This window comes from Perca flavescens, chromosome 2, assembly GCF_004354835.1.
Source record: "Perca flavescens isolate YP-PL-M2 chromosome 2, PFLA_1.0, whole genome shotgun sequence".
In the NCBI taxonomy this organism is placed as follows: Eukaryota; Metazoa; Chordata; class Actinopteri; order Perciformes; family Percidae; genus Perca; species Perca flavescens.
This window is the reverse complement of record NC_041332.1, coordinates 3,624,661-3,647,160: the sequence shown is the minus strand read 5'-3', so window position 1 is coordinate 3,647,160 and position 22,500 is coordinate 3,624,661. Positions and strand designations below refer to the sequence as shown.

General features: G+C 42.2%; 1 protein-coding gene across 1 annotated transcript in view; it reads right to left on the bottom strand.

The window, feature by feature from the left end:
• The window catches only part of LOC114572583 (integral membrane protein GPR137B-like), a 38,594-nt gene that overhangs the window by 15,510 nt on the left and 584 nt on the right, over positions 1-22,500 (bottom strand). The window contains exons 2-4 of the mRNA XM_028604272.1: positions 12,647-12,882; positions 7,023-7,065; positions 6,677-6,987 (exon numbers count right to left, since the gene is read on the bottom strand). Of these exons, the coding sequence (XP_028460073.1) occupies positions 6,677-6,987; positions 7,023-7,065; positions 12,647-12,882 (590 nt within the window). The remainder of the gene's footprint in view (positions 1-6,676; positions 6,988-7,022; positions 7,066-12,646; positions 12,883-22,500) is intronic.

Sequence of the window (22,500 nt, the reverse complement as noted above, 5' to 3'; positions counted from 1 at the left end):
TGGTATTAAACCATTACTGATGGCTGCATTCCACTTAGGAGAGGTCCTGGTATTAAACCATTACTGATGGCTGCATTCCACTTAGTAGGGACCCTGGTATTAAACCATTACTGATGGCTGCATTCCTCTTAGGAGAGACCCTGGTATTAAACCATTACTGATGGCTGCATTCCACTTAGGAGAGGTCCTGGTATTAAACCATTACTGATGGCTGCATTCCACTTAGGAGAGACCCTGGTATTAAACCATTAATGATGGCTGCATTCCACTTAGAGAGGTCCTGGTATTAAACCATTACTGATGGCTGCATTCCATTAGGAAACCATGGTATTAAACCATTACTGATGGCTGCATTCCACTTAGGAGAGACCCTGGTATTAAACCATTACTGATGGCTGCATTCCACTTAGTAGGGACCCTGGTATTAAACCATTACTGATGGCTGCATTCCACTTAGGAGAGGTCCTGGTATTAAACCATTACTGATGGCTGCATTCCACTTAGGAGAGACCCTGGTATTAAACCATTAATGATGGCTGCATTCCACTTAGGAGAGACCCTGGTATTAAACCATTAATGATGGCTGCATTCCACTTAGGAGAGACCCTGGTATTAATCCATTACTGATGGCTGCATTCCACTTAGGAAAGACCCTGGTATTAATCCATTACTGATGGCTGCATTCCACTTAGGAGAGACCCTGGTATTAATCCATTACTGATGGCTGCATTCCACTTAGGAGAGACCCTGGTATTAATCCATTACTGATGGCTGCATTCCACTTAGGAGGGACCCTGGTATTAAACCATTACTGATGGCTGCATTCCACTTAGGAGGGACCCTGGTATTAAACCATTACTGATGGCTGCATTCCACTTAGTAGGGACCCTGGTATTAAACCATTACTGATGGCTGCATTCCACTTAGTAGGGACCCTGGTATTAAACCATTACTGATGGCTGCATTCCACTTAGGAGAGGTCCTGGTATTAAACCATTACTGATGGCTGCATTCCACTTAGTAGGGACCCTGGTATTAAACCATTACTGATGGCTGCATTCCTCTTAGGAGAGACCCTGGTATTAAACCATTACTGATGGCTGCATTCCACTTAGGAGAGGTCCTGGTATTAAACCATTACTGATGGCTGCATTCCACTTAGGAGAGACCCTGGTATTAAACCATTAATGATGGCTGCATTCCACTTAGGAGAGGTCCTGGTATTAAACCATTACTGATGGCTGCATTCCACTTAGGAGAGACCCTGGTATTAAACCATTACTGATGGCTGCATTCCACTTAGGAGAGACCCTGGTATTAAACCATTACTGATGGCTGCATTCCACTTAGTAGGGACCCTGGTATTAAACCATTACTGATGGCTGCATTCCACTTAGTAGGGACCCTGGTATTAAACCATTACTGATGGCTGCATTCCACTTAGTAGGGACCCTGGTATTAAACCATTACTGATGGCTGCATTCCACTTAGGAGAGGTCCTGGTATTAAACCATTACTGATGGCTGCATTCCACTTAGTAGGGACCCTGGTATTAAACCATTACTGATGGCTGCATTCCTCTTAGGAGAGACCCTGGTATTAAACCATTACTGATGGCTGCATTCCACTTAGGAGAGGTCCTGGTATTAAACCATTACTGATGGCTGCATTCCACTTAGGAGAGACCCTGGTATTAAACCATTAATGATGGCTGCATTCCACTTAGGAGAGGTCCTGGTATTAAACCATTACTGATGGCTGCATTCCACTTAGGAGAGACCCTGGTATTAAACCATTACTGATGGCTGCATTCCACTTAGGAGAGACCCTGGTATTAAACCATTACTGATGGCTGCATTCCACTTAGTAGGGACCCTGGTATTAAACCATTACTGATGGCTGCATTCCACTTAGGAGAGGTCCTGGTATTTAAACCATTAAACCATTAATGATGGCTGCATTCCACTTAGGAGAGACCCTGGTATTAAACCATTAATGATGGCTGCATTCCACTTAGGAGAGACCCTGGTATTAAACCATTAATGATGGCTGCATTCCACAGGATTTTATCTGTGATTTGGTGTTTCATTCATGAACTTTTAACAACTTGACGCCCGTTTCATGATGGAAGAAAAGGACTGTTGTATATTGTTTTGCATGAATTCCTTGGTGAGCCAGCGAGGTACAATGTGTTCTCATTCAGAAAGTTGTTTGTATGTTTGCATGTACGGTCTATTTTGCTGTGCAATTAATGGTTGTCATCCTAAGTTGTGTCCGTGAAAACACGTGTAGGGATATATCGACTCAATATCGTTATTGCAATATATCGCAATATTTTGAAGGTATGCAATATTTTTTGCTGTTCTCTTATATATGTTATACTGTCCAACCAGTCAAACATGTCCTGTTCTGTAGACGTGGTCCTTATTTATTTATTTATTCATGTTGGACCATTCCAATATGACCGTCAGTTGTTTAATCAATTTGTTTATCTATTTTGATGCATTTTCCAGTAACTTTTTTCAATTTTAAATATGTTTAAAAATATCGAAATTAATATCGATATCGCAATATCCCCTTTTGTCAATATGGTGCAACCCTAAACGCGTGTGTGAAATGTTTCTTGTGTCTATGTTTTCAATACAGTTTTCGCGGTGCTAAGGTGACGATGGATCGAACGAATGTTCATGCTGGTCTGGCAAACTAAATGAAAGACACCTTACGCTTCAGTCGAGATTCCCTTTTTGAATCCAAGGGCTGCTACACTGTCTATCAGTACTTGTTCTGCAGTAAAGGATCTGAGTACTTCCTCCAGTCTTGCAGGACATTTAATGATCAGTCCCTCTGACTTCCTCTGACCGAAGCTGCCGTCCTCATTGCGGAAACAAGACACCGTGGTGTTTGGTTGGAAGAAAGAACCTGCGTCATCTCAGCTCATCTCTAAAGAGGCTCACTTCTGTTGTGCGTCTTCACTTTGGAGTCTGTTTCTGAATGTGCCAGCTGCGCCGGGATGAATGGACGAAGAGGAGAGTGAACAATGGGATGTTTTGATGTCGCATCTTTGTGTTTGTTGCCAATTCAACCCAAAACAAAGCCGCTCAAATTGTCTGAATGACTCAGGTGGGTCGGCCATCGCGGGGTCAGTCCTATGTTCCCACATTTCTTTCTCACAACATAGGGCCTAATTTTGGAAACAAATCGTAGAAATGTGGGAACATAGGCCCTAATTTGGGAAAAAATAAATCGTAGAAATGGGGGAACACAGGGCCTAATTTTGGAAAGAAAAATCGTAGAAATGTGGGAACATGGTGCCTAATTTGGGGGAAATATCGTAAAATGTGGGAACATAGGGCCTGATTTTGAAAAAAAAAAAAGTGAAATGTGGGAACTTAGGGCCTAATTTTGGAAAATAATGTAAAATGCAGTAACATAGGGCCTAATTTGGGGAAACAATCGTAGAAATGTGAAGAAATGTGGGAACTAAGGGCCTATGTGGGAACATAGGTACCCTCCCGGCCATCACTTGTCTTTTCGTTTGATTCGCTGAAGATTTGATTGCTATTTTTTCCCCTCTAAATTCTTATAATTTTGGAAGTAGTGATTTCCGTTTGGTGCTGGCCAAAACCTCTTTTGGGTGGTGCCAAAACTTCCTCTACGTAGGAATAAAATCTGCTTAAAGGAGCTACGCTTCTCTTATTACACGACAATATCCTGCTAGAACTTCCTGTATATTTTTTTAATTCATAAATCTGAACCATCCAAAAAATGCTTTCGCGGTAGAAGCGAACAGCACCGTGGTTCAGTTTGATCCAGGGCAAGATTGCCTCTTTCTGTCGGACCGAATGTTCGCGGTTTGGTCCAAACCGGTGAGGTTTTATAGCTGTAATTTTGGTTCAGATCTTGCATTACCAGATCCTCCTCCACAGCACTGCAAAGGAAGGTCTGGCTAGTCTAGTCTGACCAATTACCGGAAATGACGAGCGGGACTAACACCTCCCAAAATCTGACGAAAATCTTATAAACTGAAATGAAGACAGATTCAGCAACTCGCTTAAAATTTCTCTCTTCAAATGTTTTCAGAAACGCATTTCGGTGAACTATCTTCGTAAAGTACGAGATCGTATTCGCCATTGTGGTCTGGCTTTGAAATTCGGGAGAAGCCAGACCACACCTGACGCGTTCGTCCAATCAGCTGCCGGTTTTCAGTACAGATTAGCGCCGCCTGCTGTTATGGAGACGTATTACGTCTCGCGCATGCGCAGAACGTACGCTCAATTCGTCGTTGCTTTGGTGTGTTCTGAGGAACTTTTTGGACCAACTCGGGTCGAACGATCAGTCCGACTGGCTATTCTGCCGACGGTCGGCCGTCTGGTTGCTGTGTCAGAGCCTTTAGTCCACTTGAACGTTATCTGTACCGCGTTAGTTCCTGTATTTTGTCCCCTGCTGCTGCCAACAGTGTGACTTTCCCCGTTTGTGGGGTTAATAAAGCAGTTTGAATCTTGCATCTTTGGATCTGAAAAAGCACCCTAAAGAGCATTGTGGCCCAGACTTCATGCATCCGGTCTCTGCTTCACCTCTGCCAGAGACCGGAGAGACCCTCATCGTTTGATTCCGTCTAACCTGAGAGAGAGAGACTGTCAGTCGGTTGATATGCTACCACCACGTAACAACATCCTCCTTGTATTGTAACCTGAATGCACTACAAAAACATGACTTAGTGTACTTATCAGAAGGTAGTCTACAACTAAAACAAGCAATATGCAACCCGGTCTCACAGCAGTTCGTGTAAATGTCCACGTTATTCTTAATCTATTGATACGTGTTCACGGAGACGGTCTTCTCATTTTTTTACGTGTAAATGTCACGTTATTTTCTCGGGGAAAGGGCGCCTTAACCCCTTACCGCCGACTGTCGCTAATCTGCATCAAACCCCTTCCAATCCGACTGCAGGCGAGGTAGCGTGTGTGTATCCCCCCAATGTTTGTTTACATTCGATACATACCTAGGAACCTTTATGATGCACTGGTTTCTCGTAGGACCGGTCGGAGTGGGAACTACATCCAGTTCACGTAAACAAAATTAAACCTGACCCTAACCCTAAACCCTAACCCTGACCCTGACCCCTAACCCTAAACTGTAACCCTGACCCCTAAACCCTAAACCTGACCCCTAACCCTTACCCCTAACCCTAAAAAGACTACTGTCAATGTTAGGGAGTAGGAGAGTGTTTTCTTTGTTGCTGTTGTCAAGATTCATTTTTTTGTCAATTACTTTGTGACATGAATAAAATCTACATATCTGAGATGGGAAAATGTGTTTTATTAATTTTACCATTTTGTAAAGAGTTTTACCCTGAATGCCTGTTGTCGCTAATTTGCATCATACCTAAATTTATATCTATTCTACATGCTATAGACAAATTAACAATCTCAACTTAATTTAGCATCAGCTTGGAGCCAGAAACACACATAATACATTTTTTTTATATAATTGTGAATAAATTCAGACGTCACGGGGTTAAAAGCCGGGCCACAGTAACACGCGGGACAAAGCACCACCACCACGCCATCCCTGCTCGCCCGGGTGAAAGTCCCGTGTTGTTTGACCCATCCCCCAACCCAGACCAACCTCCCTGCGCGGATTTTCGGCTTTTTTATATTACTCCCTACCATTTTCGTGCTGTGGCCACAAAATATGCTTCCCATTGAAATACATTTGTAGGAGCCACACATCGGGTTTGATTAGTCTTATGATCTTTCCTCCTTTTTTTGCACTATTGTGCATGGGCACGCGCTTACTGACGTCGTTGATTACTGTGTGTGTCACCGGCGGCGTGGTGACTGTATTAGTGTGTGTGTGTGTGTGTGTTCACTTGTGCGGGTTTGACCAGGTGTTGGGATGATGGCTGCAGGGTGAGCATGCGGAGAAACGTCTCCGTCGGTATCTTCTATTACTGCTCTGTCTGAGGGATCTTTGCACGGCTTATGAAATGCATCAATACAAGTAAGTGATGTTTCTTGCTAAGCCTGTGTGTGTATAGAGACATCCCATCAGGTGCGATGGTTCAGCGTGACGCGTCTTCAGTGTACAACCCCACATGTCTTAGCCTGCTGCGGCGGTTGGATTAGTTTTTAAGTTTTATACGCCGCGATGACATTACTTCACATTTTCGTGTTGTCCGCCACGTAAAAACTGACAAAAACGTCTCCGTCAACACGTATCAATAGATTCAAATAACGTCACATTTACACGAACTGCTGTGAGACCGGGCCGCAATATATACATAGCTGTGTGTATGTGTTAATGTGTTTATTTACTACACTTATTTTTATTGCTGTTAACTGTTTTTTTTTGGACATTTTATTGTATTCACTGTAAAAATCTGACTCCTTTTTATTATTTGAACTGTTAAAAGCCCTCCTAGGGACAGGTGTTTTTGCGAATTAGCCACGGCTACAAACACTGTGATACAGGTATCGGATTGTTATTTCTGTAATAATCTATGTTTTTTTTGTTTAGTTTTTTTTGTATCTGTCCCGATTTAAATAAACTACAAATAAAAAATAAAATAAAAATATGTCGTTCAATGGTTTTTGTTGTTCATGATCAAACAAGCACGAGACACCAATCATGTCCCCTCCGGGTGACCCACCGCCGCCGCCCCACCACCTCTCACCTGTGCGCAGTAGAGGTTCATGAGGCTGAGCGTGAAGAACTGCAGGCAGACGGGGAAGCAGTAGAGCAGCCAGAAGGCGAACGGGCCGAGCGCGTTGGCGGTCACGCAGTCCCTGAAGTAGAAGGAGAAGAGGAGGGCTCGCAGCGCGGCCCACAGCAGGCACAGGAACAGGAAGGCCGTCTGGTAGCTGAAGCGCTTGTGTCGGTACCGCAGCACCAGCCAGAGCTGGGCGTACACGAAGGCGAAGAGCAGCGAGTAGAAGATGGTGTAGGCGATGGTGAGACCCAGCTTCACGTAGGGAGGGATCGCCGGCGCGATGGTGGGGGGAGGAGGGAGGAGGTGGGAGCCGTTACCGGCATGCTGCTGCTGCTGCTGCTGGTGGTGGTGCTGATGCTGCTGCTGCTGCTGCTGTGCCGGGTTCCCCTCCATCGTCTCGCCATTCATTTCATCCCTCACGAGAAGAGAGGGAGTTAAACACGGAGCCTCGGATCTTCCGGGAAAAAGAAGAAAAAAGAAGCCCAAAAAACGTGTGTCTCGGTGGCTCGTTAGCGGGGGTCCTTCACATGCATCCAGAGACACACAGAGGAGAGGAGAACAGGAGGAGGAGGAGGAGGAGGAGAGACACAGCCCCTCTCTCTTTTTGCCGGTGCCTGGTGTATGTGGAGAGCCATTGGTGGCTTGTTGGTCACGTGATCACGAACCCCGGCAGGCGATTGGCCGAGCAGGAGGAGGGATGCTGCAGAGAGGAGAGAGAGAGGGGGGAGAGAGGAAGGTGGAGAGATGGAGAGATGGATCTGGAAGGAGAGAGAGATAAAACAAACACAGAGACAAACGCACACAGAGACACACACAGACAGACACACACACACACAGACACATACACAGAGACACACGCACACAGAGACACAGACACACACACACACACACGCACACAGACATACACAGAGACACACGCGCAAACACGCGCACATATGATGAACGTGTTTTATACTGACGGGAGTGATGAGTTAAATAGTGCAGTTTAACACGTACACACGCACACACCGACACACACACGCACACACCGACACACACACACACACACAGACAGACACACACACACACACAGACCTAGAAACACACACAGACACACAGACACACACACAAAGACACACAAAGACATACACACACACACACACACACACACACACACACATGCACACTAACAGACACACACACACACACACACAGACACAGACAGACACACACAGACCTAGAAACACACACAGACACACACACAAAGACACACACAAAGACAAACACACACACACAGACACAGACACACACACACACACAATCCAGCTTTATTTGTAGAGCACATTTTCAGCAACAGGGCAATTCAAAGTGCTTTACATAAAACATTAAAGAGCAGTTAGAAACAATTAAAAAATAAATAAAACTAAGTTAACTGAGTCCAACTCGGGCCTCCCAGAGGACTTATAATTTAACAATTTAAGACATTCCTGCCCCTTGTCATCATATCCACTATTGGTCCCTCTGGGATGTGTGGTTTACTCTGCTTGCCACCCATCTTGGCGTGGAAAAAGTACTTTTATTTTAAAATACAGTCGGCACTATAAGTCTTAGTTTCTTTCTTGGAAAAACCTTTCGCAAAAAACCTTTCGGTAAAACCGTAAAATCCCTTTTTATATTCGTCAAAGGCTGTTTCTTGTTAAACCCACACAATGCAGTCATTTACAGTGTGGTATAAGAAATTTAGAAATGAACAATTATTCAAAGGTGCCCTGTCAGGTGCCCTGCCACACGTATTTCATGACTTTGTGGTGATTTCTGAAGTTCTACCGTGTACTCTGTAACATTTTTTGTGGAAAAAATGCCTTGGTCACCTTGTTTCAAGCCATTCTAGCGCGGTATAGAAAGCCTGCAGGAAGACTTGGCTCGATTTCTGCCAGTTCTCATTAATATTCAACAACCTAAACTGTGTGAATCTGATTGACTAACAGCTAGCCAATGAGAGCCTGGCTGTTGGACTCCTTGGGCAAGCTAATGAATAGTAATGAGCTCAGGCAGTATGATGTCAGACTGACCAGCTTTTGTGATTGGTCTGATTTCTCTGTTTATTTCTGTTCAGTGGCTAGAGCTGACAGAGGAGGTGGCAGTTCATTTTCACATTCACAACGTAACATAAACACATACGGACCTATAACGTATTTCCAAAAAAGTTTGTTCCAGATATGTGGAGCATAAAAACTGAACGCTGCTTCCCCCTGTTTAGTTCTGACTCTGGGAACAACAAGTAGACCTGTCCCAGACCACCTGAGAGGTCTGGGTGGGTCATAGTGTAGTAGACCTGTCCCAGACCACCTGGGAGGTCTGGGTGGGTCATAGTGTAGTAGACCTGTCCCAGACCACCTGAGAGGTCTGGGTGGGTCATAGTGTAGTAGACCTGTCCCAGACCACCTGAGAGGTCTGGGTGGGTCATAGTGTAGTAGACCTGTCCCAGACCACCTGGGAGGTCTGGGGGGGGTCATAGTGTAGTAGACCTGTCCCAGACCACCTGAGAGGTCTGGGTGGGTCATAGTGTAGCAGACCTGTCCCAGACCACCTGAGAGGTCTGGGTGGGTCATAGTGTAGCAGACCTGTCCCAGACCACCTGGGAGGTCTGGGTGGGTCATAGTGTAGCAGACCTGTCCCAGACCACCTGGGAGGTCTGGGTGGGTCATAGTGTAGCATCAGGTCAGAAATGTATTTTGGCCCTAAACTGTTTGGGGATTAATAAACCAGAAAGAGTATTTTGAAATAAATTCTTTGAGGCACTGGAAGCCAGTGTAGAGACTCCAGCTGCAGCTGTCTGATTGATATTTTAGGGAGACCTCTAAAGACACAGTTACAGTAGATAAAAGAATGGACAAGTTTTTTCAACTCCTGCTGAGACATGAGTCTTTAAACCCTTGATATATTGTTAATGTGATAATACGCTGACTTTGTAATTGTCTTTATGTGGCTGTTGAAATTCAGGTCTGAGTCCATGACTACACCAAGATTTCTGGCTTCGTCTGTTGTTTTTTCGTTTGAAGCTGAGCGCTGACTTTCAATCGTTCAGTTTTTTTTCTTCATTTAATTTTAAGAAAGTTCTGGCACATCCAGTCGTTAATTTGTTCAATGCACTTAGTCAGTTTTTGTACTGTAGTCCCCTGGCGATAAGGTTATGTAAATTAGTGTGTCGTCCGCATGACTATGGTAATTTATTTTGTTGTTCTCCATAATCTGAGCCAGTGGAAGCATGTATTTGTTGAACAGAAGAGGCCCCAGAACGGAGCCTTGGGGAACTCCACACATTATATATGTATAATTACCTATAGACACAAAGTAGTCCCTCTTCTTTAAGTAGGATTCAAACCAGTTTAGTACTGAGCCAGAGATGCCAACCCAGTTTTCCAATCGGTCTAGTAATATGTCATGGTCGACCGTGTCAATTCCAGCACTGAGATCAAGTAATACTTAGGCCCTGTTTACACGTACGTGGTTATTTGAAAACTGGAGACATTTCCCTTCGTTTGTGTCCTTCCTTTACACGCAAACGGAGAATTGTCCTCTGAAAACCGAGTCTTTCTAAAAACTCCGGCCATAGTGGAGATTTTTGAGATCTTCGTTTGCACATAAACTGAGACAAACGGAGGTTTAGGCAGCCGAGAGAGAGAAAGAGGAAGTGATTGGTTGCTGTTGTTGCTATTTTCTGGATTGTGATTGGCTAACATGGGCTTGAGCTTCTCGTTTACACCGCCACCTACAGGTCTGGCGTGCTCTCGGCTGCATTGACGGCATATATAATATATATATATATATATATATATATATATATATATATATATATATATATATACACGGGGACGTGTAAACGAACACTTTTCTGAAAACTGACAGCTGTGCACGATGTTATTTTTTAAAACGGAGAGGTTGAAATGTCCATTTCTGAAAATAGCCGGACACGTGGAAACGTAGCATAAGACTGAAATTTTGCCACTATCTGTGTTTCAGTGGATGTCATTGAAGACTTTAACAAGAGCCGTCTCAGTGCTGCGATGTGGTCGAAAACCCGACTGGGAGGCATCAAAACTGTTGTTCAGTGACAAGAAAAAGTTGAGTTGTTGAAAAAACGCTTTTTCAATGATTTTACTTAAAAATGGAAGGTTTGATATTGGTTTATAGTTAGTGTCATGTCTAGATTGTTTTATTTTAAGAGTGGCTTGATGACTGCAGTTTTCAGGGCCTGTGCAAAGATACCTGAGAGCAGAGATGTGTTTACAATCTGTAGAAGATCTGAAGCCAAACAATTCGAAACATTTTTGAAAACACCCGTTGGTAGAATATCAAGGCGACAGGAGGAGGTTTTCAGCTGTTGTATCATTGTATGAAATTCTGTCATATTGGAATTTGTTTTGCCTGGATGCTGTGTCAACACATATCCTCTACTAGATATGGAGGCACTGACTTGTTTGTCTAATTTTCTGTTGTTTTGAAGAAGGAGGCAAATTCATTGCAGGCCTTGGTAGATAAAAGTCCAGATGCTATTGGTACTGGAGGGCTCGTTTATCTATCAACAGTAGCAAACAAAGCACGTGAATTATTAATGTTTTTAGCAATAATATCAGAGGACTGCCTTGCATTCCTCAGTTCAAAGTACAAAGTCTCTCTTTATAAGTGTTATAATGGACCTAGAGAGTAGTTTTTCGCCACCTGCGTTCAGCTTTTCCACACTCCCAGTATGACATTTCTCCATGGAGATCTTTTCTTACAGCTTGGACCTCAGTGGGAGCAATGGCATCAAAAACATTTGTAATTTTACAATTGAAATTATCTACAAGCTCAGTGACTGAGACCCCTGAAAGGGCGGGTGTGGAGGAGAAAAGCTGAATGAATGATTCATCGGTGTTTACAGTGATATAACGTTTTCCTTTGTTTGGGCACTTTTGTGCACCGAGATAGTGCCATTAAGGAAAACACAGGAATGATCAGAGAGAGCAACATCAGTCACCACAACCTTGGAAATGTTTAGACCCTTTGAGATAATCAAGTCCAGAGTGTGCCCCTTATTGTGCGTGGGCTGTGTCACATGCTGAGTCAGTCCAAAAACACAACATAGTTCTTTGTAGGGATGTTAACCGATGACCATTTGACCGGTGGTTGACCGTTTCAACGTTAACCGGTCAAAATTATTGTTAGTCGGTTAAAAAAAACAAAAAGTTAATTCACGTGCATATTAAGTAGCCACATGTATTTGTTTTGGTCTTATAATACAGCCACAGGTTTACCGCTCCAGCGGAGAGGATGGTTTATTTAGACAGCAGCTACGTTTAAAAGAGTTTGTCCAAAAATCAAGATTCGTTGCAAACTAAGAAACAGACTACAAACTGACATCTTTCATTTTAGCTTGTTTGTAAAGTCGCTATTTGCAGAGTAGAGCTTTGTTTGCACCGTGCGGTGAACAAGAGGGGACAGCACATGAAGAGCAGACTGAAATATCGGTTTCTACATGTTTAAATTTGCCTGTAGAACAGGTAGGTGGGTTTTGATAAATATTGACTCTTTAATCATGGAGGGTTTATTGTAGGCTTCTTACAGTTAACGAGTGTACCGTTAGTTCATCTGCGCCAGCGGAAGTAAATCATGTATAAGCTGTAGCTATCGTTTCCAGCCAGTTACATGTGCTGCGTGAAGTAACGCACACACCTCGGCGTGTGTGTGTGTGTGTGTGTGTGTGTGGGTGTGTGTGTGTGTGTGTGTGTGTGTGTGTGTGTGTGTGTGTGTGTGTGTGTATCGCTGTTCAGAATCCCATCTATCTTCCATAATGCAACGCTTGTCTCCAAATGAATTGTGTTGTGAAGTTGTCATTAGCTTCCCTGCTGTTAGCCACCTCCACTGAGCCCCAGGGACTTGCTGTAACGTTAGAGCTCTCTAAAGGGGGTTTACCTTCATTTGATCGTGTTTGCTCGCTACGTTGCCATCCTCTTGAACGACATTAAACACAACATATAGTTCGTGAGTGGTTTCATCTGCCCTGTTTAACGTGTTGAAGCTCCCCGGCGCAGTAGCGCTGTAGCTGGCCGCCGTGGCCGGTAAGTGCTGGTTGAAGGCGCCGTCCTCACACTGCTGCCGCCGTAAAACTGGACACGGCAACGTTAAGGTCGGGTCCTCTTCCAGCAGTGCTGGAGGAAAACGGGCATCTTGCATCGCAAGAGTGCTGTACAAAAATGTAATTATAGTTTGCCTTAAACGTTTTATTTGTTTATTTATTTAATTAGTATCATTTCTTCCCCAAGCTCATAAAATAAATTTGGGTCGCACATTAATTGACAGAGTCGGTTGGAAACCGGAACCAAACAATTAATTTTGTTAGGCCTGATCGCCTGTTTTAGCATTCTGAAGGTGCCTGTTTTATCCATTGGTTGTATCCTGTTGTAGTCTATTAGGCAATATTCCGCATAAGATGGGCTTATATTTGGAAACACATTACATCTGCATTTCAGTGGTAACAGATAAGGTGATGATGATCATCTTTCTTTATTATTGTTAGCACTACACTCAAACTAAAGCGGCGTCTCTTCGGAGCGGCCATTTTCTCAAATGAGCCGCGGCAATGTTTCTAACGAGCTTCTAACGCTAGACAAACCACTTTATTTTAAACGCCATCACCTGGCTTGTACCCAAACTATTTCATTTACATTTACATTTACATACAAGCTCCTCTGCGCTGCATTTGCGGGACTTGTTTCGCGCTGTAGGAGATTTAAAAAACCTGACGTGAGAGGAAGGGCGGTGCCGGTGTGTGTGTGTGTGTGTGTGTGTGTGTGTGTGTGTGTGAGATGCGACATTCTTGAGAAATTGCAGGCGCGTCTCGAAATGGTTGTTATTTCAAATAGCGTAGCATATTTTAAACTAAACGGTTAACCGGTTTTAACCGGTTAATGAGGCTCGGTGACCGGTGAAGAAAATTTTTAGTTTTTGCCATCCCTAGTTCTTTGGTCCCTCGGTCCTGGGGGTTGTCAACATGAATGTTGAAATCACCAGCAATAATTACACGGTCAAAGTTAATACAGATTATAGACAACAGTTCAGTAAAGTCATCAAAGAAGTTTGCACAGTATTTAGGTGGCCTGTAGATATTTAGAAATATAGCTTGAGGGGAGGATCTTAGCTGAAGAGCCACATATTCAAAAGAAGCAAAGTTTCCATAAGATAATTGCGTACATTAGAATGAGTTATTAAAGAAAATGGCGACTCCACCTCCTTTCTTATTCACTCTATTCTCACTCATAAAACTGAAGTTAGGAGGAGCTGACTTGATGAGAACAGCAGCACTGTTATTAAGGTCCAACCAGGTTTCAGTTAAAAACATAAAATCAAGATTGTGGTTATTAATAAAATCATTGATTAAAAATGATTTTCCTGCCAAAGACCTGACGTTTAGTAAGGCTATTGTCAGCATGTTAAAAGAATTATCTGTCTCGTTTTTTGGGACAGGCTGTGGCTGGCGAGGAGTGGATGCAAAATTTGCATTTGGAGTTAAAGGTCCCATGGCATGAAAATTCCACTTTATGACGTTTTTTAACATTCAAATCAGTTCCCCCAGCCTGCATATGGTCTATAAGCCTATATAAAAGAGACTTCAGATACAGTATTAGGGGACCACTAAGGTCTATATAAAAGAGACTTCAGATACAGTATTAGGGGACCACTAAGGTCTATATAAAAGAGACTTCAGATACAGTATTAGGGGACCACTAAGATCTATATAAAAGAGACTTCAGATACAGTATTAGGGGACCACTAAGGTCTATATAAAAGAGACTTCAGATACAGTATTAGGGGACCACTAAGGTCTATATAAAAGAGACTTCAGATACAGTATTAGGGGACCACTAAGGTCTATATAAAAGAGACTTCAGATACAGTATTAGGGGACCACTAAGGTCTATATAAAGAGACTTCAGATACAGTATTAGGGGACCACTAAGGTCTATATAAAAGAGACTTCAGATACAGTATTAGGGGACCACTAAGGTCTATATAAAAGCATCCAAAGAGCACCATGTCATTGGACCTTTAAGTGCTTGCTTAGCATATTCACCATTCTTTTTCTAAATATTACCTATCACAACATAAATTGAGGAAGAATTTAATACACAGGACTTGGGCTTGTCCTGGAAAGAGTCATGAGTGCTACTAGGCGTGCAGCCTGGACCTGGAGATTTCTCATATCTCCCATGGTCAAATCTCTGCTGAGGTGGGGGGGTTGTGGTGGATCACTGCTGCGCTTTGTTATGTCTTCCTCTTGTTTAGATGTGTCTTTGTCTCGTGTCCTTGGCCAAGGGAGCAGATGTGTGGCGCAGAAAGTAAAGTAGGCTAGAGGGGAACAGCTTTACTCCTGGCTTGTTGAGGAAAAGTCCATCTGCTTTAAAGAGATGTCTGCAGTCCCAGAACATGTTAAAGGTCCCATGACATGGTCCTCTTGTATGTGATGATGGGGGGGTATGGTGAAGGGTATGTGATGATGTGGGGGTATGGTGAAGGGTATGTGATGATGTGGGGGTATGATGAAGGGTATGTGATGATGTGGGGGGTATGATGAAGGGTATGTGATGATGTGGGGGTATGGTGAAGGATATGTGATGATGTGGGGGGGGTATGGTGAAGGGTATGTGATGATGTGGGGGTATAGTGAAAGGTATGTGATGATGGGGGGTATGGTGAAGGGTATGTGATGATGTAGGGGTATAGTGAAAGGTATGTGATGATGGGGGGTATGGTGAAGGATATGTGATGATGTGGGGGTATGGTGAAGGGTATGTGATGATGTGGGGGTATGGTGAAGGGTATGTGATGATGTGGGGGTATAGTGAAGGGTATGTGATGATGTGGGGGTATGGTGAAGGGTATGTGATGATGTGATGGTATGGTGAAGGGTATGTGATGATGTGGGGGTATGGTGAAGGGTATGTGATGATGTGATGGTATGGTGAAGGGTATGTGATGATGTGGGGGTATGGTGAAGGGTATGTGATGATGTGGGGGTATGGTGAAGGGTATGTGATGATGTGATGGTATGGTGAAGGGTATGTGATGATGTGGGGGTATGGTGAAGGGTATGTGATGATGTGGGGGTATGGTGAAGGGTATGTGATGATGTGGGGGTATGGTGAAGGGTATGTGATGATGTGGGGGGTATGGTGAAGGGTATGTGATGATGTGGGGGGTACGGTGAAGGGTATGTGACGATGTGGGGGTATGGTGAAGGATATGTATATGTGTATATGTGTATATTTATTAAATCTATAAAGAAACAGGACGGTGATGTAGTGTTTGATGAAAAGCAGAAAAGACAAGTGATCAGAGAATTATGTACAGAAGCATATAAACACATAGAAATAGATAGTGGCTGTGTAAACATTTTATTAGATAAACTTCCCTAATATAGCTCACTGAACTTCTCAGAGCTTGTGGGAAACATAAGAAAGGATGAAGTGACACAAGCCATCAAACAACTAAACGTTGGTAAAAGCCCTGGCCCCGATGGCCTGTCTACAGAGTTTTATCAGTTAAATATCGATGATGTAACAAACGTCCTCACAGAGATGTATAATGAAGGGGTGAACAGTGGCTGTATGGGGGGATCCTTTTATCAGGGTGTAGTGTGTTTGCTTTATAAGAAAGGTGAAGAAAATGACATTGATACAGTAACTACCGACATCTGACCATAATGAATACAGATTATAAAATATTATCCAAAGTAATTATGAATAGATTAAATAATATATTAGATGAAATTATAGAAAAAGAACAAACGTGTGCCATTAAAGGCCGTTTAATGTGGGACAATCTCTGCATTTTGAGAGAAATGATAAATAAACCTGATAAAAAAGACTTTTATATAATCAGGCTGGACCAAAAAAAAGCCTTTGATTATATTTCTAGAGACTATTTATGGGCTGTATGAAGTCGTATGGCTTCCCAGAAAGCTTTATTCATTTGATCAGATGTCTGTATGTTAAGTCTAGTGTGTGTATTAATGTAAATGGTGTTTTAACAGAACCTTTAATGTAGAGAGAGGGGTGAAACAGGGCTGTCCTCTGAGTGCTGCTCTATACGTCCTGGCCATCAGCCCCCTTATTAAAACTATAAATTCAGATAGTCTTATAACTGGCACAAGCGTTGGGCTCGCTCCCAAAATCACTGCCATGACATATGCAGATGATGTCACAGTTGTTATTAAAAATCAGATGGAGATGGATGTTTTAACTAACCACTTGAATTTGTATGAACTAGCTTCCGGTGCCAAATTAAACCATGATAAGACAGAGGGAGTTTGGATCGGAGCGGAAAGTAAGAAACGTGACCTCAACATTAAAGTAAAGGATGAAATTAAAATCTTAGGTTTGACCATTTGTAATCAAGACTGTAGTGAAAAAAAACTGGGAAAATAAACTATGTGAAGTTAAAGAAGAAGTTAAAAAATGGGAAAACAAAAACACCAATTATAAATCAAGAGTGAATATTGTCAAAACTTTTATCTTATCCAAACTCCTGTTTTTGGCAAACATTCTTCCTCCATCTCACAAAATGATAATGAAATTAAATAAACAGTGTGTAAACTTAGTTTGGGGTACAACCAGGGAAGTAACAAAAAGAGAAATCATGTATAAAAGTAAAGAATATGGGGGGTAAGGGGCAGTAGATATGAGTTTAAAATTATATATAGCTTTTGTTAAAAACGTACAGTATTAGTATTTTAACCTGTATGGTGGGGGTATGGTGAAGGGTATGTGATGATGTGATGATGTGGGGGTATGGTGAAGGGTATGTGATGATGTGGGGGGGGTATGGTGAAGGGTATGTGATGATGTGGGGGTATGGTGAAGGGTATGTGATGATGTGGGGTATGGTGAAGGGTATGTGATGATGTGGGGGTATGGTGAAGGGTATGTGATGATGTGATGATGTGGGGGTATGGTGAAGGGTATGTGATGATGTGATGATGATGGGGGTATGGTGAAGGGTATGTGATGATGTCCATGGTGAAGGGTATGTGATGATGGGGGTATGGTGAAGGGTATGTGATGAATGGTGAAGGGTATGTGATGATGTGGGGGTATGGTGAAGGGTATGTGATGATGTGATGAATGGTGAAGGGTATGTGATGATGTGGGGGTATGGTGAACTTTGATGTTATGGTGAAGTGGTTTGATGACATTAAGGGTATGTGATGATGTGGGGGTATGGTTATTGATGATGTGGGGGTATGGTGAAGGGTATGTGATGATGGGGGTATGGTGAAGGGTATGTGATGATGTGGGGGGTATGGTGAAGGGTATGTGATGATGTGATGATGTGGGGGTATGGTGAAGGGTATGTGATGATGTGATGATGTGGGGGTATGGTGAAGGGTATGTGATGATGTGGGGGGTATGATGAAGGGTATGTGATGATGTGGGGGTATGGTGAAGGGTATGTGATGATGGGGGGTATGGTGAAGGGTATGTGATGATGTGATGATGTGGGGGTCACATGTGATGATGTGATGGTATGGTGAAGGGTATGTGATGATGGGGGGTATGGTGAAGGGTATGTGATGATGTGGGGGTATGGTGAAGGGTATGTGATGATGTGGGGGTATGGTGAAGGGTATGTGATGATTGGGGGTATGGTGAAGATATGTGATGATGTGGGGTATGGTGAATATGTGATGATGTGGGGGTATGGTGAATGTGATGATGTGATGATGGGGGTATGGTGAAGGGTATGTGATGATGTGATGATATGGGGGTATGGTGAAGGGTATGTGATGATGTGGGGGGTATGATGAAGGGTATGATGATGGTGAAGGGTATGTGATGATGGGGGGGGTATGGTGAAGGGTATATGATGATGTGATGATATGGTGAGTATATGTGATATATATGGTGAATATGTGATGATGGGGGGTATGGTGAAGGGTATGTGATATATATATATATGTGATATGAATATGTGATGATATATATGGTGAATATATGATATATATATATATATATGAATATATATATGGTGAATATGTGATGATGGGGGGTATGGTGAAGGGTATGTGATGATGTGGGGGTATGGTGAAATGTGATGATGTGGGGGTATGGTATGTGATGATGTGGGGTATGGTGAAGGGTATGTGATGATTTGGTGAAGGGTATGTGATGATTAAGGGAACTTAATCAGGATGCATAGTATCCTGGATCCATGAAATAACTGGCCTTTATAATAACCATCTGCCTCTATAGGAATCTAACATAGGGGTGTAGTGACTTTAGTTGCCAGTGGTTTAGACATTAATGGCTGTGTGTTGAGTTATTTTGAGGGGACAGCACATTAACACTGTTATACAAGCTGCACACTTAATACTTTACATTGTAGCAAAGTGTCATTTCTTCAGTGTTGTCACATTAAAAGATATAATGTAATATGTACTAAAATGTGAGGGGTGTACTCACTTTTGTGAGATACTGTATATATGTATATATATATATATATATATATATATATATATATATATATATATATATATATATATATATATATATCTATATATATATATATATATATCTATATATATATATATATATATGTGTATATATATATATATATATATATATATATATATATATATATATATATATATATATATAAATCTCTCTGCACGATATCTCTCTCTCTCTCTCTCTCCCTCCCATCTCTCTCTCTCTTCTCTCTCTCTCTCCTCCCTCTCTCTCTCTCTCTCCATCTCTCTCTCTCTCTCCTCCTCTCTCTCTCTCTCTCTCCATCTCTCTCCCTCTCTCTCTTGCTCTGTGTCTCTCTCTCTCTCTCTCTCTCTCTCTCTCCATCTCTCTCTCTCTCTCTCTCCATCTCTCTCCCTCTCTCTCTCTTGCTCTCTGTCTCTCTCTCTCTCTCTCTGTCTCTCTCTCTCCTCTCTCTCTCTCTCTCTCTCCTCTCTCTCTCTCTCTCTCTGTCTCTCTCTCTCTCTCTCTCCATCCCCTCTCTCTCTCTCTCTCTCTCTCTCTCTCTCTCTCTCTCTCCCTCTCTCTCTCCCTCTCTCTCTCTCTCTCTCTCTCTCTCTCTCTCTCTCTCCCTCCCTCTCTCTCTCTCTCTCTCTCTCTCTCCTCTCTCTCTCTCTCTCCCTCCCTCTCTCTCTCTCTCTCTCTCACTCCCTCTCTCTCCCTCCTCTCTTTTACATAACAGGTTGTTAGATAATAGCTGACGTTGTGCAGCTCGCTCTGCTTCTTCATATTATTCCCTCTCAGTCTGAAATCTGAAGTCTCTTTTATATAGACCTTAGTGGTCCCCTAATACTGTATCTGAAGTCTCTTTTATATAGACCTTAGTGGTCCCCTAATACTGTATCTGAAGTCTCTTTTATATAGGCCTTAGTGGTCCCCTAATACTGTATCTGAAGTCTCTTTTATATAGACCTTAGTGGTCCCCTAATACTGTATCTGAAGTCTCTTTTATATAGACCTTAGTGATCCCCTAATACTGTATCTGAAGTCTCTTTTATATAGACCTTAGTGGTCCCCTAATACTGTATCTGAAGTCTCTTTTATATAGACCTTAGTGGTCCCCTAATACTGTATCTGAAGTCTCTTTTATATAGACCTTAGTGATCCCCTAATACTGTATCTGAAGTCTCTTTTATATAGACCTTAGTGGTCCCCTAATACTGTATCTGAAGTCTCTTTTATATAGACCTTAGTGGTCCCCTAATACTGTATCTGAAGTCTCTTTTAACACATTTTCCAGCGCTCTTTCCTGTATGTAGGCTCGGCTCACCGCCTCTCAAAATCTGACGAAAAATCTTTTAAACTGACCTTCGTCGATCTGAAATGAATACAGCTTCAGCAACGTAACGGCCTATTTCTGGCCTACAAATTAATATAAATGGACCTAAAACGCACTTTTTACCCACAAGAAAGATGATTAAAATAAATATTTAACATTATAATGGGACTGATGTAAAGCCAACCTACCAGAGAGACAGCTGTTTATACATTTTTGGGGGTTTACCGCTCAAGTCAGCAGGGGCAAACGTTCCTAGCTAGGGTTTTTGTTGCTTAAACTTGAGATTTTTGTCACCTTTTAAATTTTTTTTTTTTTTTTAAATACAATTAAAAAAAAAAAAATTCCACAAGTTTTTTCAAGACTTGTATCCTTTTTTTTAAATACTTGCAGACATGTCCCGGGACCTCAGCGGGTAGTTGGAGATCTCTCGGTTACACCTTGCTACAGAAGAATAATAAAAGGGATGTAGGCCTAGATTTGGAAGTTATATAGTTTGTAAGTTTGTAAGTTTGTAGCACAGTTTTGCTGAATAAATCTCCCAGAGTGCATTTCTGCTGCGTCTGCCAGGACTTAATGCATCCCGACAGCACATAAATATTGTAAAGTCCCGGGAGGATTCAGGGAACTTTATTTCGTTGAACCCGCTGAGCCCTCAGGTTCTCCTTCAGTCGGACTCAAAGTCAGTCCCTCCAGAAAAACGCGATTATGCGATCGCATAATTCAGCGCATAATCAGCCAAAGTCCACATATTTATGAGAGGGGGTACTTTCGCCGCATAAATTGCCGATTTCCGCACAAAATATTCGGGGCTTTGCATGATTTCATAATCCCCGCATTTTCATTGCAAAAAAAGTCCCATAATATATCTTAGCAGAAAGTTGAAAAATGTTACGTTTACTTGACACAAGAGCAACCATTTTCCCCTGTTGCCATGGGAACGATATGAAGTGACGTAATTACGAAGGGGGGGTTAAGCTCGAACCTCCTATGGCGCCATTTAGATGCTACCTGGCCATCACCTCCCGTTAGCATCCCATTGACTCCCATTCAATTTTGCGCCACTTTGACCAAAAATAACTTTATTATTAGCGTTTAAAGACTCTATTTGTTCGTTGTTTATTTCTAAAGAAACACGACAATGTATAAAAGGCTCCATTACCTTGTAGCTCACGTTATGGCTCCGTAGCAGACGCTTTTATAACAATAGGCTAACGATTGGGTCATAACCACGAGACTTACTGTCACACAGTAGAGGAATTACCGTATAGTACAGGAGAAGCTCACAGGCAGTTTGGACTTCCATTATCTGTTTAGGTTTAATTACTAATGTTAACTAGCATGTTAGTGATCAGTAATTACTAATGTTAACTAGCATGTTAGTGATCAGTAATTACTAATGTTAACTATCATGTTAGTGATCAGTAATTACTAATGTTAACTAGCATGTTAGTGATCAGTAATTACTAATGTTAACTAGCATGTTAGTGATCTATAATTAGCCTGTGCCCATGTTACTCATGTTATGGGATCACTTTTTTTGTCTTTTTCATCAAACTGCAGTTTTTGCAAGTTCTCGCAATTTCATCGCATAAAAAGCATATATAGCATATTCCATCGCATTTTTTAAGAAAACGTGCCACATAATCAGGGATTTTTTCCCGCAATAATCACAAAAAAACTCTGCATTTTTCTGGAAGGACTGGCAAAGTCAAAATTTACCGAACAGGAGCAGTGATGGTAGATGGTCAAAGTCCCACAAAATGCCAAAAACTTAAAAAAAAAAAAAACATAGAAAAAAGCTTTTTTGAAAATCGTAAAGAAAGCATAAAAAGTGCCAAAAGGCTCAACAAAAGAGTAAAAGAAGCACCCCAAAAACGTTGAAAGCTTATAAAAAGTGCCAAAAAAAGGGGTTAAAAAAAGAGCAAAGAAAACTCTTGACACAAATGCGTCAGAAAAACCATGATGTC